This window comes from Malaclemys terrapin, chromosome 3 (genome assembly GCF_027887155.1).
Source record: "Malaclemys terrapin pileata isolate rMalTer1 chromosome 3, rMalTer1.hap1, whole genome shotgun sequence".
Lineage (NCBI taxonomy): Eukaryota > Metazoa > Chordata > Testudines > Emydidae > Malaclemys > Malaclemys terrapin.
The window spans coordinates 13,850,561-13,869,646 of NC_071507.1; the positions used below are offsets into that span (position 1 = coordinate 13,850,561).

Genomic DNA, 19,086 nt, shown 5'->3' on the forward strand with positions numbered 1-19,086 from the left:
TGGGATTTTCCTGTTTTGCTGTTTGGTTTACAGATAGGAGACCAACACACAGACATACTGTTCTTGATCCTTTTTATGGCATCACACCATTAATTACTCACGCTAGTCTAGATTGTCTTAGAATTCTTTTTGGTATGTGTAAAAAAAAAAAAAACCCATGGTGATTTATAAAACCTTTGCTGCTGGTAATTCAGAATAGGAGTTATGTTATCTATCATAAATATAGTCCATCAGTACAGCCTTCAAGTTAAGACTACTAGAGAATTTTAATGCACTTTACTAAGATAACATAATTATTAACATACATTAACTTATTTATTTTAAGAGTTAATGTTTAATTCAATGCCACCACCCTACTCTCTCTCTCTCTCTCTTTTTTTTGGATAGTGTGAGGAAGTGCATGTGAAATCTCACTCTTTTGTTCCAAAATAGCATATTAAGGAGCCCACGGTCTTTACCTGATTATGGGTTCAGAGCTCAGTTTAGGTCGATTTAACTGCTCTCTCAACTGACTGATAGAAGCACTGTATAGATGTTTTTAAAAAACCTGGCCAGAATACTTGTGTTTGCCATTGAAATCCTTCCTAGATTAAGGTCACATCAAGGCTAACAGCAGTCAGAAATAGTGAGGGTTCATTCTAAGCATGGTTGGTGATTAACCTTCATTTATGCCTCCTCTTTACCAATATATGGCCTATTTATGAGGTCCACGTCTATAACATCTCTTCTGAAAATGTTTATTATAGTCAGTATCATGAGTGGCAGGGTTTTATTTAGTTATTCATTTATTTTTGCTTTCTTGGGCCTTAATGGAGATCTTGAAATTTAGATATTACTTTATGTCCTTGCTCCTGATTTTGAACCTTCTGTGTGCATGTTAAGTTAGGAAGTGAATGTATACTTGGCCTATCATCTTTGTGTGTAACCATTCTTCTAACTTCACCCATAATGTTAATGTACTCTTGTCTGGAAACAGAGAACAGATTTTCTCACCGAAGACAATATGAATGGAAAAGTTAGTTTATCGGTTTCATGTTGATAGAGTAACTGAAGTTAGGATATTGTGCTTAAAATCTGGCATCACGCAAAGAAATGTATTACGGTACTGTGGCATCTCACACACAAGATTCTAAGGACCAGATTCCTAGTTAATCCATCCGTGAGCATGGTGCAGGGTTGGGTGGGGTGGAACAGGGATAGCTTAAAGCCGCCTTTGTATTCTCCATATTGTGGGGCAATGCAGAGCTTGCCTGGTCCATGGTATAAGCTAAAGCAGCCCATGGCCAAGAATAGTCCTATTGCAGTGCAGTCTGGCCATACCCCTACCTTCGGCCTACCCCAGCAGCCAGCGTAGAACCCTTACTGCCAGCCCTACACCAATCAGGGAGGCCCTTTGTGCAGAGGGTATTCTCATGAGGGGACTAGTTTCACTCTCTCTGAGACTCCATTGTGCTGGCAGAACAGTGTGAAAGGTCTTTACAATTACTGAAAACCAAGTCCTATGTGTATATGCTGTAGAGAAAAGACCGTTTTATCGTGTGTTATGATCATAGTATATTTTTGGTGCATATGTGCCTTTAAAAATCCCATACAGCACCAGTGTGTACTGTGGGGTTATTCTTGGACTGTAGGATTTTGTATTACACTGTTTCAGAGAGATTCAAATGTCTGGCACTGATGTGTGTAAGTTATGTTTCAACCTGTCTGGTGTTTAGAGTTGGTACAACCTGAGGAGGAACAGCACGTAGTTTTTTTTTAAAGACTGTTATTCCAAAAATACTAGTGCTCAGATAGTCCCTCCCACTGAAGGGGAGCATGTGGGAGCACTAATTTGTAGATTCGGCCCAGGGTCATGAGGCATACTCTCCAAATTCCTCCCACCCTCTCTGCAGCTCACCACAGCATTGTTCCCCACCAGTCCCAGCCTGATGCAATTCAGTGCTGGCAAAGTACATGCCATCCCCTTCTGTTGGGGGAACTACCATGGAGAGATCCTAGAGGAAGCTCATAGAGAAACCATGGTCCCATCGCGCCTGAGGATCATGCTGATGATTGGTGTTTGGATGCTTCCTCGGCATTTGGTGGCCACCCACCCTGCCAGTTTCACTGGAGAAGGAGGGAGGCAAAGCATACCCTTGATAGAAGAATTGGGAGGTAACTCCCATGAGACAGAATGCATGGTTGGAGAGAGCATTGGGCCAAAACGTCTGAAGACCTAAAATAAATGGCCATAATTTAAAAAATATATATGGCCATAATTTAAAAAATGGCCATAAGTTTAAAATGGCATAATTTTAAAAATATAAATTGAATTAAAAATGTAATTAAGATCCCAAACCATTAACCATACAATATAGGTAGGCTCAGAAGGAGCTGTTTTTTATCAGTACATGTCAGTTAATATCGATTTCCTCATACGCAAACTGATGAAAAAATATTTCCATTGATGATCATAAAAATGTACAGATAGTCAAAATAAGAAAAATGCTGCTTGAGAACTTATTAAAGTTTGATTTAGGGACATTTACTTTGTGTATTTTGACACGTGCTGTTGACAATTTGTGTTTTAACTTTAAAGATAAAGCTTAAACTTTATGAATTTCAGTGTCTATTGTCATTAAATAATTGTCTCACCTCCCCCATAATTTCCCACAACTCTGAACATGTAAATTGATAGAAACAGAAAAAAAAAGCTTAAAAGTGAACATCGAGATTATCTGTCCAAATTATAAAAAATAAAAATTGCTTTCTGCCAATCATAAATATATATAAGGAGTTAGAACTGTCAGATAAATGCATTCTAAAATGAAATAAATTCAAATCAGTTCCTCTACCCTTATCTGGGAAAACCAGTGCTCAGAGGGTAGGTTGCATTTCGCTTACAACAGATATCATCACAGACATCTCTGAGGGGAAAAGAAGTGATGCTCTCCGTGCCATTTGAGATATTTGTGAAATAACAGCAGTTGCAGGAGAAACACAGAATGAAGGATGAGCTGCTTTTCACATATATTTTTAAATAGAATCAAGGCCTTGATCCCGTAACTTGGCTTTGCATGGGGAGATCAATATGCCTTACCCCCAGAACCTTTGCAGAATCAAGGCCTTTTAATTCTACTCAGACACTTCACATTTCTATATTTGCTGATTTTAGTCAGTTTAAAAATAATAACGTTCCAAAAGCGTATTAGCAGACAGGGAAATGGAACCTCTATGAAATCCTGGCATTTTTAAAAACAGCCTTCAAATGATTTGCCCATTGAGTTAACAACAGCCCAAAACTGCCAGATCCTGGACTTATGAAACTTTATCATTTATCTTCAGCTAACTGAAATGAATGTAAAATGTTTTAAGAAATTGTATTTTTCCAGTTCTTTCACCTTATAAATATGAAGGAAGGTATGTGGCAAATACGTTCCAAGCCACGCAGCTTCAAAGAGATAGATATACACAGCTTGAACCACTGACAAACTACTGAGATTAGCATGTCTACTCTACCCATTCTATGAAAATATAAAAGCGTCTTTCAATACGTTAGATTTGTTGATAGCAATTCCACAATAGAACAGGTCATAGAACTGGTATCATAATTCCAGTTGTAAGCAGTTCTCTTTTCTATACTAAATTGTTAGCACACGATGGGAATCAGAAAAATGAGAAATAAATTGAATCATTTCTTTATTTATTGTTTTGATATATGTAAATATATATCGTTTCATAAATCTGAATGTAACTTAATGCTTATGAAATGTGTCATATTGATAGACTTGGACAGATAATGATTGAGAGCTTTGTTGCAGTCTATGCTCTAGCATTTCTTAACTTTCTTAAGTACGAATCCACCCTTTTCTATAGGGCCCATCACTAGAAGCAAAAGGGTAGTTCAGTTCCCATGCCAACTCAGGCTTCGATTCAAGAACACATCCCCTATTCAGGACAGTACTTAAGCAGATGCTTAACTTGAGCACAGATTTATGTCCCCCTGACTTCAGTGAGTTTGAAACACATCCCTACGTTCTGTCTTGAATAGGGATGGATGTAAGCACATGTGTAAGTGCTTTCCTGAACTGGAGCCTTAGTCCTTAGCATCGCCTCAGATTGAGAAACAAGAATGCCAATTAGTGCCAAAAGGTGGTGGTAATTTTTGAGAAGTTGGAATTAAAGCCTCTTACTTGGACTCTCTCTCTGTTTTTATTGGTGATTTTACAGAAAAGAGAGAAACAGATATTAAAGGATTTTAATAGGGCCTACATAGCTGAACAGTGCAGTAGGCATTTTTTAGAAGGCTCTTAATATTAAAGCCTACTTTAAGACTACCTTGCCTATATCATTGTGAAAGAATATCTCTTCCCTTCCCCACGTGAGAGAGAGACTGGTGAGAAGAGGATACTTAGAGGAACATTCTCCAGACACGGAACTCCATGTGGGCCTTTCTCTTTTCCTGTGGTCTTTAAACGGATGCATCCTTGGTATCCTGCCTCTCCTCAACAGTAAAACAAGACATACTCAGTTTTAGATATCCTGTTCCACTACACAGTGTTTCTTCCTCTTACAAGCATATATGGACATTAGGTATTGTTCACTGGAAGTATCCTTTTACTGCTGTCCATGCCAGCTCTCCATTTACATAGCATCGGGAACATTGCCTCGTCCCACCGAATCATACTTTCAAAAATAGATAACACCCCAAAGAAGTGTTGCTGTTTTATCTTTGAAGTCCTTCGTGCATAGCTACTAGCTCATTCTTTGTGCAATAGCAGTTCTACGCAACACCTTTGGTAGCGCTTCATTACTAACATGCACATTGAAGTAGGTTCTTTATGTATAGTATATCTCTCAATTTAGAGATGCTTTATTTATAAACACAGAACACAGTGGCCAGAATGATTGGTGCTTTATAAAGCAGGTAAAATACCTGTAAGACTGCACACAGTCTGTTATGCCTGCCCATTCAGAATTGTACCAACTCATTATAAATAGGCCACTAAACAGCCATTATATAACAATGATTTTCCTCTTATAATTGGCTTACGCTCGTTTTGAATCTCTGTCTTTGAGGAGAGAGGTTCTGTATCCCATTACAAGTCGCCTGCCCCATCAATTCCCCAGTGCCCTGATTTAACTGTGGTTTTGTGTCGCAGCAAAACCAAAAATGGAGCCTTAGGCCTAGCTAAGGAGTGTTATATAACCCTATCAGAGTTTCTGTACATACTGTACCAATTTTAATTCATTAGCACTTAATAAGAACTTAATTTACATTTGAAGGTCAACTAAATTAAATCATATGCTAATTAATTTTAAAAATAAAATATCAATGTATTTCCAGGTGTTCGTGGAAGTCTGTGTTCCTTTGGGAACTATAAACCATATAAAGCATGTTGCTATTTTTCTGCAGTCATTGAATTTCAGTTAAAACGTCAGCCAGCCAGAGGATGTTTTTTCTCTGTAATATTGGAATTAGAAATATGTTTTGGGGTATCCTGTGTCAGACACTGGAGGTAATTGTCCTGTTCTAATCGGCACTGGTCCTCTAGGACTTTTTACTGTGCTAATCAGAAGCATGGCCAGTAGGGCCTTTTACTGTGCTAATCACTCACGTAGTCAGTAGGGCCTTCTATGGTACCAGCTGCTACCACGGTCAGTAGGAGCTTCCAGGATACTAATCAGCAGCTTGGCAACTAGGGCTTTCCATGGTGATAATCATTAGCATGGCCAGTAGGGCTTGCTGCTTTACTAATTGCTAGTAAGCCTACTTAGACCTTCTATGGTACTAATTGCTAACATAGTTAGAAGAGCCTTCCATGCAGCTCTTTGAACTACGAGGTAACAAAGGTAACAAGAAAACATTCTACAAATACATTAGAAGCAAGAAGACGACCAAGGACAGGGTAGGCCCATTATTCAATGTGTGGGAGGGGAGATAAAATAATAGAAAATGTGGAAATAGCAGAGGTGCTTAATGACTTAATGACCCGGTGCTCTGAGCTTCATGGCCTGGCTCCAGCCGGGCGGCACGGCTGTAGCGCTGCCAGCCACCAGTGCTCCAGGAAGCGGGGTAAGGGGGCAGGGAGCGGGGGTGTGTGGAGGGTTGGACAGAGGAGTTTGGGGTGGTGGTCAGGGGGAGGAGGTGTGGATAGGGGTCGGGGCAGTCGGGAGGGGAACAGAGGGTTGAATGGGGGCAGGAGTCCCAGGGGGGCAGTCAGGAAGGAGGGGGGTTGGATGGGGCAGCAGGGAGCAGTCAGGGGTAGGGGTTCCGTGGCAGTCAGGGGACAGGGAGAAGGGGTGGTTGGATGGGGCAGGGGTCCCAGGGTGGGGCGGTCAGGGGACGGGAGGGTTGGATGGGGCAGGAGTCCCGGGGGGGGGGGGGGAGCAGATAGGAGGTGGGGGCTGGGCCACGATCCCCTCCCCTAACCGGCCCTCCATACAATTTCCGAAACCCGTTGCAGCCCTCAGGCCAAAAAATTTGCTCACCCCTGCTCTAGATGCTACCACAATATAAATAATTAATTATGGGCTTCACTCTGATTCTGTTGTGAGTAGGAAATGGTCCCTCCTCTTGGAAACTCCCTGACTTGTTAGAGGCGATTTCCCTCCATTCCACTCAGAGGATGATTAGACTCCATAAAGATGGTTTAAAATGCAATCTTGGCAGATATAAAAATAACATTTTAAAGTCAAAGCTCAAGATAAATTCTCATAAATCACCATTTTATAGTATTCCGTTTTAACATATTTTTCTCAATTTATGAGACACAAGAATACCCTAATCATATGCCAGCTTCCATGCACACCATTACCTGTAATTTTGGATGCCTGCTTGATTTCTTTCACTCTAGAAATATTCCAGTCATTTTTCGCAGGATCACACTTAAAAATAAAATGCAGTGAACCCTTTTCATTCGTAGTGGCCTGCTTTTCCCCTCTTTAGTCTTCAAAAACATGGTGATTTATCCGGAGTGTATGCAAGAACCAGATGTGTTGCACATTAGAAATGACAAGTAAATAAGCCATGCAATGAATAGCTGGGGAAATGAATCTTAGAAGATCATTAAAACCACTTAACATTCAGATCTTACCATTCCCTGTCTTCCTGAATGTTTGCAAATGTTATGTTTGAGCAATGTTGCCTTGTGTAGTCTGAGATGGTATGAAAGACAGGAAAAAGGATGCTCTTTTGTACAGTGCATGTATGTATACCTTTTTTGTAATGTATACCTATTTACAGTAAGAATACTGGTGATCGTTTATTGCAAAACAAATACCTCCCCTGGGACTGTATCGCACAAATAGGCAGTGTTCTAAAAGTTCACATCCATGAGCTATAAGTCTGAACCTTGTAATCCCTGTTGTGAGGGATCAGCTATTAGGTGTAGCCACTAATGTAATAAAAGATTAAATCAAAACTAGTCTCATTAGCACAAGTGGGAAGAGGACTGGCTATATTCAAAGACAGAGAGAATCACGTTGCTGATGTTCGAAAGACCACAAAGCCACTCTTGCTCTTCTAAAAAAAAACCTTTAAAAAACAAAAAAACATAATAGAGCCCTATAAGTGACCCTGGTTTTGCTTTCTGTTTTTTAAAAACATTATATGTAGTAGTTGCAGATCCTGAGTTAAGCACTATTGGAAATTGCTGCTAGTGGTTTGATTTTAAAATGGAGACTGAGGGCCTGATTCTCATTTCCAGTCAGGTTCCTTCTCACATCTCTGGCCATTTAAATGGACGTCAGAGAAAGTGGGCATAAATGACATTTGCATGCCCTATTAAGGCTCCTTTACAATCCCAGAGTGGTGTGTCTATATACAGATCTATGTATCTAAAGAGAAAGGTCATGCAGTAACATAAAGCAAACCAGGAAGAGCAAACAGAAAGACTCAGGGCACGTCTTCACTACCCGCCGGATCGGCGGGTAGCAATAGATCAATTGGGGATCGACATATCGCATCTAGTGAAGACGTGATAAAATCCATCCCTGATGGCTCTGCCGTCGACGGCGGAGCGGCAGCGGTTGACTCGCTGCCGTCCTCACAGCCAGGTAAGTCGACCTAAAATACGCAACTTCAGCTACGCTATTCACGTAGCTGAAGTTGCGTATCTTAGGTCGACTCCCTCTTCCCCCCTCCCCCCGTAGTGTAAACCTCAAAGTAAAAGAAGGGTAAAGAGGACAAGGGGCTCCATCCTACAAGGTGCTAAGTGCTCTGGCTTTGATTCAGCAAAGCCCTTAAGCACCTGCTTAACTTTAGCAGTGCGAGTAGTGCCATAGACGTCAATGTGAGTGCTCCTGTGATTAAAATGAAGCAGGTACATAAGTGCATTGCCGGGGTGCTCAGAATCCCTTAGAACAGGACAAAAGTGTGCTGAAGGGCTATAATAGAGACAGGCAAGAGCATGCAGCTTGCAGGACAGTCTCTATTTTCTTGCATTTAGTAATATAAAAAAATCCCAACTGAACCACAAATGGGAAAAGAGAAATGAATCTTTTAATCACTCAATTAGAGAATCATTTCCTCCTCTTCCAATGTTTAGGGTGTTGTGGTCTGTCAGGACATCATCAAGGTACAGCATGACCGTCTGCTTCAGCATTGTTCTGTAACACTGAATTGTTTGCAGTTATTTGCCAGGCAGCCTTACTACAAGGGTTAAAGAAGGTTGGGAGGAGAATACCAGCAAGAAGGAAGTGTAGAGGGAAGAACAATGTCAAGAAAGAGGGTGGTGGTGTAAGGAGAGCTCCATATATTGTATAAAATAATCATCTCAAAAGCTGTGAAGTGGGACACTGTGATCCCCCCAGGTATCATTCTCACAATATATGTCATCAATATCCATGAGCTTTGTATTCAGGTAAATGAAAGTGGCCTGTCATTTGTCCACTTGTATTTGCATGTGTGTGGCCACCAACAGAGGTCATCATTAGAAAGTCAGCCCTCTCCCACAATTAAAATAGTACAGTTATTTTCAGTTCTGTGTTAAGGAACAAAACTGTAGTGTCTCAGACACCACTATGTGGTAACGGTGGGTAAATGATGACCAATGTGTGTAATTAGAATCAAGCGCACTACAGTTTAAATGGATATCATGAGCTGGCAGCTGAAATATGCTCAGTGCAGCTAAGTAGCTGGGGGAACAACAATGCCTTTATGCCACCTTCATGGCTCCACAATCATGGAGCTAGCCAGGGTAGTCCCAGTTCCCCTGGCGTAATTTAGAGCAACTTCAGGGTTGCTCTAATTTATGCCCAGCTGCACATGGCCGTAAAGGGTTTGTTTAATATCCAGGGATCACTAGAGCACAGTGTTCCCCACTGAAGCTGTGAGGAGGCAGCAGTGTAAAATCACTACAGTATCTGAATGCAGCCTAGGGATTCCCTTACGCAGAGTTTCTGGCTGCTTTGCCCCATTGAAATGAAGCTGAAGATCTGTCGTCATATCCATTTTAGGATCAGCTTTTCATGACTGTGTTTTACATCTTCTATTTTTATTCTTGTCATACATTTTCAATAAACTGGATTTCCTTTATAAATCTGGGTTTACTTCTTTCCTGTATTTTATTTGTGTTAATCCTAAAAGTAAATCTATCTTTGGCCCCTTTAACTTGACTATTTGATGTAATATTTGCATTCGGGGAAAAAAAAGCTTTTCTATGGTCTTGACCTTAAAGATTTTGAAAGTCAAAATCTGCATACCAATATAATTCCTGATCTCTGCTGCTGAAATAACATCGACTGACTCTCACAATTAGGCAATAACTCTTGTCCATGTTACTTTCTTTGCAAAAAAAAAAAAAGTAATACAAAATCTTCACTGCAGATTATCTAGAATAATTTAGAATCCTATATTATTATATTGCTTTTTACAACTCAGAAATGAAAAAGTGTTTAATGAAAAAAATTAAAAGATATCGTAATAGCAATCTCATATCAGTCAGTCATGCACGACCAATTATGTTATATTAAAATCTGAACACTGTGCCAAATAACATAAAGGTCTCTAGCTGTGGTACCTAAGCTAAAGTTCAGCATGACTGACAGTCTAGTGGTATTAGTTTGCTGCTATATTTTCACCCCTAGACAGTAGGCCAAATATTGGTCTGATGTAAACTGTTTGATACTCCATTGAAAACAACAGAGCAGCACCCACTTACATTAGGTATGAATTTGGCTCCAAAACTCCATTTGTGGTTATTGACCAATGTTTGTAATTGTTGCTTTGGATACCTTGAATTGATTTTACATGAAATTGGAATCATTCCTCATACTTGGAGCAAGATGGGCCAGTCAAACCAAGATTGAAGTCACAGGTGTAGCAGTATGAAGAAGAATGCACTAGGTATGGGATTGGATTGCTCAGAGCATTGTAAATGGCATATAGTGTCCTTCACCTCTGTCGCTAGTTTTAATCCAATACCCTTTTTGGACTGTTTGAAGGCCGATATGAAATAAATGTGGTGGTCTCCTATTAGGTGTCCCCATCACGACAGCTGGCATTAACGGGCACTGTTGTTGGTGTTCTCAGCACAGATGTACGACTGAGTAGGTCAGCAAGGCTATTTTCTCACACCTAGATGCGGTACCTTGTAGTAAGGGTAGAGGCAGCTTTGTGTGGTAGTTTGGTATAGTGGTGGGGAAGTTTGCACTGCCACTTTCTGTGCCTGTGCCATGTCTGTTCTGTAGGTAAGCAGTAGGTGTGAAAAATCAGGACGGGGGTGGGAGGTAATAGGCATCTATATAAGACAAAGCCCCAAATATCAGGACTGTCCCTATAAAATCGGGACATCTGGTCACCCTAGTAAGCAGAGGGCTTCCTTTTCTAGCACTGTCAGTACAACACATCTTATGAACACTGAATTAAAGCACAGCCAAAAAGAATATGGCAACTTAGACGATAACTCTACATGTCCTGATCACAAACAAACACAGTGACAGTGAATGAAAGCCTGGTGCCCTTGACGTTTTTGTCATTTACTTTAGTGGGGCCGGTATTTAACACAGTGTGATTACACTTTGGTGTAAACTTTGAGAATTTCCACGTAGATTTGTATTGTCATCCCCAATTACTGGAGAGATGCTTTAATTGTGAAGTGCTCATATTTTGATTAAATTTACCATTTGATGACATTCTAATTTATTGTAGCTCTTGATTCAGGTTGAACTGAGTAATCCCTTTTAAATCATAGCAAAATGTGCAGTCCTAATATGAAAGGAGGCCACAAACTGAAGTCCAGCTGATATCAACATGTAGCAGTTTAAGTCCAAACTAAAACAAACAAAAAAGTTCAACAAGGACTAGTTTGGGCAGCTTTTACACCAGCGAGATAATTTGAAAAATCTATACATGTTCCATTCTACTTCCAAACTTACTGTCATTCTATGAATGAAATGAGAAGCTGGGCAGGTAATTAAATATTTGCCTTGGGGAATTATTTGCAGTTAATTAAAGCCACACACTTTCAGTGCATACCTGCTCTGCAGATTATTAAATTTAGATCAGATGTTAACTACCTGGGTTTCTCACTTATCTATCAAAGATTGTTCTCGGCAGGTTTAAGGAACAGCGTTCTATGGTGGCACTCTGTGCTATTTTAGAAGAAGGAAATGTGTGGAAGTGGCACTCTAATATATAAACAACTTTTCTCATAACTCTATTTGTTAAGTTTCCTTATAGGTATCTGTCAGCATGGGCCAGTTTTACCGACGGGCACAACTTAGGGATATGTTCTCCTCTTGATACATATGCACACATCCCCTCTTATTATAGTGATCACTGGCATTATTATTATCTCAAGAGGCGCATTTACCCCTAAAGTTTGGAAATTTTCCATTCACTTTTGACTCTGTGGCCTGTGCTAACAAGGGTCAAATGCAAAGCTGTGCAGATAATGATCCCCAAATGTCTCGGCGATGGGTGGAATATAAAAACATAGACTTTATGGGCCCAGTTGAACAATATACTACCATATAGTTCTATAATGTTATTTTCACCACTATAAATGACACAGTAACGGTGTGGGCTGTATTGCCAAATATTTTCCTTCATATCTTACAACATTATGCTCTATTTGTATGTTAATTAGATCTTCAGCTAGTGCAGAAGAATGGGAGTTCAGACTCTTGGTCTATTCGTTCTTATGACACTGGCTCAGTGTACGATCTTGGACAATTCACTTAGCTAGTCTGGGTCTCAGTTTCCTCATGTACTAAGCAAGTGTACTAACATCATCATCATCAGGAGTGAAGTCTGGGACCACGGATGTCAACAGGACTTTTGCCATTGACTTTAATGGGGCTATGATTTCACCTAAGATATGACAGAGGTTAATGTTTTTAAAGTGCTTTGGGATCCACAGATGAAAAGTGCTGCTGAAACCCATACACCTCCTGTGTGTAGTGTTCTGGCCCATCTAGTGGCACCGAGACCACTTAAAGAGAGAGATTAATGAGTCTGCTCTTCAACCGTAGCTAATAGCCATATCGCTTTTAGCTCATGCAGTAGAGGCTCTCGTACTAAGCTCCAGCGGTCCCCAGTTCAATCCCGCCCGCTGACGACCAGGGTCTGTCGTGTTACACTACTGCTATTCCAAAGAAATGGATAATATAGTTAATCAAGTAGATGGGTTATTTTTCCTGTTATTGGCCATGTCTTTGTATTATTTAGCTCGTTAGAAATTAATTTTTTGATTCCATGCTGATTTTCTTATATTTTCTTTACACTTAGCTCCTTATTAGAAGTCAGTAATGCAGACCACGTAACACTTAATAACTGTACAGTTTCTGAAATTAATTTGAGCAATTTACATCTGTGCTATGTTTTTTTAATTACATTTAATATTATATTTAAACAAAAAGAAATTCCATCAGAGTAATTTAATACCAAATATGAATCCAGTATTTTTAAGTGCTGGATTCAGGTGTCCTAAGTAGTTTTCAGATTTTGCCACCAGAAAACAACTACAAGGTTATTTTGTTTGTTGTCTTTATCAGATTCCTCAAAAGATTCCAAAGCCACACAAGAGAATGACCCAGCACATCATGCAATATGTGAAGAAGATCAAGATGAAGGTAAAGTTACCTGTTGAAATTCTTTAAGATGCAAATAGTGAATCAATTGGGAACCTAAGTTGTTTTAATTATAGCATTCAACTTTTTCACCTGTGACCTCTGTTGCCTCAGAAAAATGTCTACTATATAACTAGTAGATGCTATATGCCAATCAGTCTTGATACTGTAGTCTCTAGTGTTACTGAAAAAGGAACAGGCCTCCAAATAATTTATTTTAGCCATGTTCTTTCTGGGTCACCTCAGAGCATTATGTTTTTGTTACCAGAAGCCTGCTATTTCATTGCTTTATGTAACTTGAGTGTCAAGTACAGGTGGTTTGGAACAGCTGCTAATCCATACTCTGGTGACAGCCAAAAATCTTTGTCAGAGAATGCTTCAGAGCTCCCAATGATAGACAATTCATCATGGCTGAACTATCAAAATCAGTATGCTCACAAAAAATAGAACACAATAGTCCAGAGTTTCCATTAAGTGTGGTCTATTTTGACTACACTTCACACTAAATACTAATACTGGGGAGGACTTTAATACATTTTAAAGCTATTTGTTTTTAACTTTTATAAAGTGACCCCAATGTTATAATTGCTAATTAGAAAGCAAGCAAGCAAGCTGGCTTCAGAGAGATATGCTGTATATTGGTTTTGTACCCAGTTTTAGTGTTCTATCTTCTGTATTCACATTAGTATCCCATTGATGTTATTTCCAATCTTTGATGTTAACAGGACCACAGGATGTTTCCACAATTGATGAAATGAAAACTCAGACAGATTCCCAGAGCTCGTGCATGGAAACAAAAGGTATGAAAAATGCTGTATAAACAGTGAGTAAGATAACAGTGACTCGTGGCTAACTAGCAACAGAAGCTATGCTATGGCATTTGAGGTACCACAGTTATTTCTCTATACCTAGAAGGCCACATTCATTGAATTGCCCTTCCTTATGCCAGATCCAAATTTGGCTCAGAATAGGAAATAACAGTGGTATCTCCAGTAGCCCTTGGTGGTAAATGCTGACTTTTTAATGGCATCCATTGTAAAAGTAAAAAGCTAAGGGCTAGATTGTGCAACGCCTACCCATGACAGTGAGCACTTAGGTCCCTATCATGCCAGGTGATGAACGCTCTGGTACTAGTCCAGCAAAATATTTAAGCACATGCCTACCTATAAGCATGTGATTTCAGTGGGACTAGTTAAGCTTAAAGTGAGACTAGTTAAGCTTTACTGGAGAGAGGCCAGAGTGTCCCTTGTAGGATCGAACCCATGTTCACAGGAATAGTTCCTCAGCCTCACTGGCACTGCTTACATGAATTCTCAGCAGTGTGAGAAGGATTCTACAATCTGGGTCTATGCTGATCTTTTCAGTGATGACCACTGTAGCATATATTAATCATTTTATTCACCATGAGTTCTGAACAACAAACTGTCTAACTTCTGTTTCCCGTCACATCCTATTCAGAGCCCCTGGCAAATAAAGAGGATGCAATCAAGGTTGAGAAACCAATGACTCCTACAGTAGATGAAAATAAAGAAGAAAGCAAAGAAGAAGAGAGAGGTAAGACTTTCTATACATTAGACGTAGGCAGAGAGTTCAAGGAGGCTGCTGCATGAAATCCAAGTTGTCTTGAAAGCTGTGTTTGTGTTGGTAAGCACAGCTATTTTTTGTTTTACTACAGCAAAATTGACTACTACAACAGTTTTCTTAAATGAAAGGAACACAGAAATAGCAAATGAAGATGATATTTTAAGTCTTTTTTTCCAGGTGGCGTTAAAATGTTGTTATGTATTTGGTTGGAAGCCACACAAGAAAACATAAGGGGCAGGAAAGTGATATACTCAAGTTTCAAAATGGCTTTGAAATAAACACACAAGCTGTTTATTGTGGGTTTTTTTACATTTACCTTCAAAAACTGCTGATTATAGAAGCAATTTATCTATATCTAAGTGTCCTTTCTCTTAAATTTCATTGGAAGTACAATACTGAGTGTAGTTGCAGTAACTGGATATTTAAATGATTTATGAAGTCATAAATAGAGATTTAACAAGTAATGAACTGAAGCTAGTAATTCTAGTAAAGAAACCAATATTTGGAATACACACACATAGAGTCCTGCTGAAGCAGTAATCTTGTCTGAGAGTACAGTATTTAAATCACTATTTATTCTATTAAGAAACGCAGAAGTTCAATTTTTAGAGTTTTAGGAATTCTTGTGGGACCCCTACATTCAGCCAATCATTTATAAAAGTCATGCTCACATAAAAAAGCAATGCATTATGTAAATAATTCTCTAATTGTAAAGCAAATGCAATTATATGACCTTCCTTGGTAGAACATATAGATCAATTACAGCTTCATATTAAAACCCAGACATGATCTTTGCTGGAAATCCAGATCAATACTAACTAGATCTTCCTAATGATGAACTCCTTTTGCCAAGCACATTGATACTGACTTAGTTGCAAACCCACGTTAGTAGTATTGACACTTTTCTTCATTGCAAACCCAGGTTACACTCCTCTTTGCTTATATACAGCTTAACAGCATCTTCTCTCTCTCTCTTTTTTTAATGCAAATCCAAGTTGATACTAATCACACACCTCTTTGTTACAAGTAATGTTAATGGTATCTGTGTTGTGTTTTATTACTGACAGTAATAATGTAATCAATATAATACTTACTTCAAATCCAGATAAATGGTACTCCTCTCCTTCAACTGCAAATCCCGGTTTTATAATATGGACTCATTCTAATTGCAAATACCAGAGCTATTATGTTAGTTTCTTCCTAATAGAAATTATTTACATTTTATTTTACGCCTCATCAAAAGCAACTTTTGCACAAAGTGTACTTTCATATTTGTACATTTCCTTCTCTTTAATACTTTACTGTCCCCTACAGTGAGTGACTGTCATTTAGCTCTCAGTGGATAGATTAGATTTCACCATCTGTTCTACCTGGTATTAAAATATGCAGCATTAAGGAAGGTAATGTCAGAAAAGAGGTGTTCTTGGCACTTTTCCTGTCCCTTATTTAAAAGGTTCTGGGATCAACTAAGTTAAAGGGTCTTTCTGAACATTTCAGAGCATTGTGGTTTAGGTGTATTAATGATACTTACATATCCAAAGTTCTTTGACGTTCATGGAAAGACACCATTGACTTCAGTGGGTTTTGGATTGGGCCCATAACAGGAGGAAGTACTGTGTTGATTCTACACATGGGATAAACTGCATTTGGATAAACCTACACATGTTTCTTATAGTTTGTTTTGAAATGCACCCTCCTTTAAAATACCTCAGGCTGGAGAAATAAATCAATGCTTTTTAAAAATCCAGACAAGGGAAGGAAAATAAGGCTTTCCCCTGGTTTTATTTCATTCTAATGGGTATAAAAATGTGTAGATAATCTTCACAACACATGTTCTAAGCTGCTTTCAGGTTTGATGTGCACAGATGCTGCAACATTAGGTTTCAAAGTTAGTCAGCTTGTAAGATGGATCTTGAAAGGAAAGGGGGGTGGGGAATTGAACAGCAGTTGATGCAGATAAAATAGTACAATGAGTATGTCCCAGAGAGACATCTAATGGCAAGAGTTCACCTGGCATAAATAAGAGATTTTATATATAACAGTATCTCATCTAAGCAAAGAGCTGCCTCATAAACTAATTCAGTTAAATGTTTTCCGGCAGCACCTGCAGGACATTGGACGTAGAACAAAATAACTTAGTTTAGACAAGCAACACTGAAAAAGAAGATAATACTGGAGTGTTATTCCAATGAAATAAAATCCAGTCACACTACTTTGGTTTGATATAAAAATTGTGCTTTTGATCTGTGGTAAAACTACATGTGTATTCCAGTTTAAAGAAGTGCAGAATGCTATCCTTGTCTGCTCAACGTCAGTTCTGTTTTAGGGCTAGGCTGAGATATTAGGCTCAACTCAGAGGGATGATATGTACTATATCACCCTAAGAGGAGTGATTGGATTAATGGAAGTTGTCTGTGACCATTCCACATTCATCAGTGGAGGTATGGGACCCGCTAGATGGATAATATGGGTCAGATTCCCCTTGCCAATGCAAACCCGGGTGGAACTGTTTCTGCATACTCAACCTCTCCTCCACTGATAGCCACCACAACCTGAAACATGATGGCCACTAGTGAGAGGACATGTCTACACTTACCGTGGATCGATGCTGCAACGATCGAGGTCGATTTAGCGGGTCTAGTGAAGACCCACTAAATCGACCGCAGATTGCTCTCCCGTTGACTCCAGCACTCCACTAGAACGAGAAGCATAAGGTAAGTCGACGGGAGAGCGTCTCCCATCAATCCAGCACAGTGTAGACACCGCAATAAGTCAACCTAAGCTACATCAACTCCAGATGCATAACTTAGGTCGACTTACCCCCGTAGTGTAGACAAGGCCAGAGAGAGGGCATGTCCAGGATGGCTGGGTGAAGCAGCATTGAATCAGTGCATGCCTTCAGCAATCTCTGCTGACAAGTCTGTTCTGGAACCCTTGGCAGAAACTAATGTTGCCATCCTGTGCCAGAATGCTAAGGGGCGGGCAGGTTGAAATGCCATTTGCCTTGCCCTGGGATGAGCCAGCAGCTTGCACTTCCTTGTGCCCATGGGGGTGAACCTAGGCTTATGCGGTGATGCATCCAAACACACACATTTTTTCTTCGGGTACATTTCTGATACTATGTAAAAATGAGATCTTTCATTTCCATCCCATCTATTAAGATAGATTTTATTGGCTGAGGTTGAATATTTTGCATGTTAAACCTGGCACGTTTATATTTTGTAGTGCAAGCTTGGTTTCTCTCAATGTATTATACAATGAAAAACACTTGGTGTGTGTTCTACAAAAATATTTTTTTCTGAAACACTGATAAAAATCAAGTTTAATATTATAGAGGTATCTGTTTTCATACTTTAAATTAATATATTACTTGGGAACAAAGGGTGGGGGGAAGAGAGACAAAGCAAGATGCATTCTAGAGTAATTTTTTCAGGTATTAGAATCCACTCAATTCTAGTCTACAAAACAATAATGAAAACCTGCATTTCTCATAAGATTAGGGAACAATCTCAAATCTTTTTATGATCGCTGACCAACTAGGACATATGGGAAATGCCATACAAATGCTTTTAATCTTCAATTTGGCAATTCTTATATATACGCTTGGAAATGTTGCCATCCTTTTGTAATGGATGGACGTGCAGGCTTTAGTGGCATTTTGAATCAGTTCAGTTTTTTTACAGGGCTAATAATTTATAACAAATGAAAATGAAAGTCTCGTTACTTGGATGTATATATAACTGTCCCCCATTCTGAGCCTACTCTCGCCACGTACATACTCAGTCTCTCCTTATATAAAGATATTGGATCGATGGTTTCTCTCATCTGTCACCCTTAGAGCCTGGTAGGACAGTATTATGTGAACAGAAGTGTCCATTACTTGACTATTGTGCCCCTTTTCTGTATGTTGAGTTGAATATTGTCTATTTTCTTATTGCCACCACGATGTTACCCTACAATTATTGGAGTTTTGAATAGCTCAAAAACATGTTTGTAATCTCCTCTTTTGTCAGAGCAGTTCTGTCGGAGATTACTGTCTCTTTCTTCTAGTCTGGAAACCAGTGCCATTTTCCCAACATCACCTCCTCAGTTTGAGGTGAATATCCTCAGTAGAGATCCTGCTACTGTGACACCTGGGATGCTGCCCCACTCAGAAAAGTGAGAAAGTAAATTCATAGTAAAATAACTGTGCTTTCCACTCTCTTGTGTGCACAACACACAGCTGCTAATTTAATGGAATAACTCTTATAAATGAAGGATCCAATTCGAGTAGCTGCTCACTGCCTACGCTATAGAGTACAAATGTTTACTTTCCTGTATGGGGTCTGCAAAAGAGCAGAAGTAGAACTTCACTGAATAGTCAGACACAACCCACCCAGAGGCTAAGACATATTACAGTGTCCTACCTATAATTTTGATCCAGAGCTGCCAATATATCTACCAGTTGGT

At 39.4% G+C, this 19,086-nt stretch overlaps 1 protein-coding gene across 3 annotated transcripts in view; it reads left to right on the forward strand.

Annotated features, from left to right (window-relative positions):
- MACROD2 (mono-ADP ribosylhydrolase 2) overlaps window positions 1-19,086 on the forward strand; it is a 1,284,297-nt gene that overhangs the window by 1,221,411 nt on the left and 43,800 nt on the right. For all 3 annotated transcript variants that reach the window (XM_054021788.1, XM_054021790.1, XM_054021789.1), the window contains 3 exons: window positions 12,979-13,056; window positions 13,779-13,853; window positions 14,512-14,607. In XM_054021788.1, coding sequence (XP_053877763.1) covers window positions 12,979-13,056; window positions 13,779-13,853; window positions 14,512-14,607 — 249 coding nt within the window. The remainder of the gene's footprint in view (window positions 1-12,978; window positions 13,057-13,778; window positions 13,854-14,511; window positions 14,608-19,086) is intronic.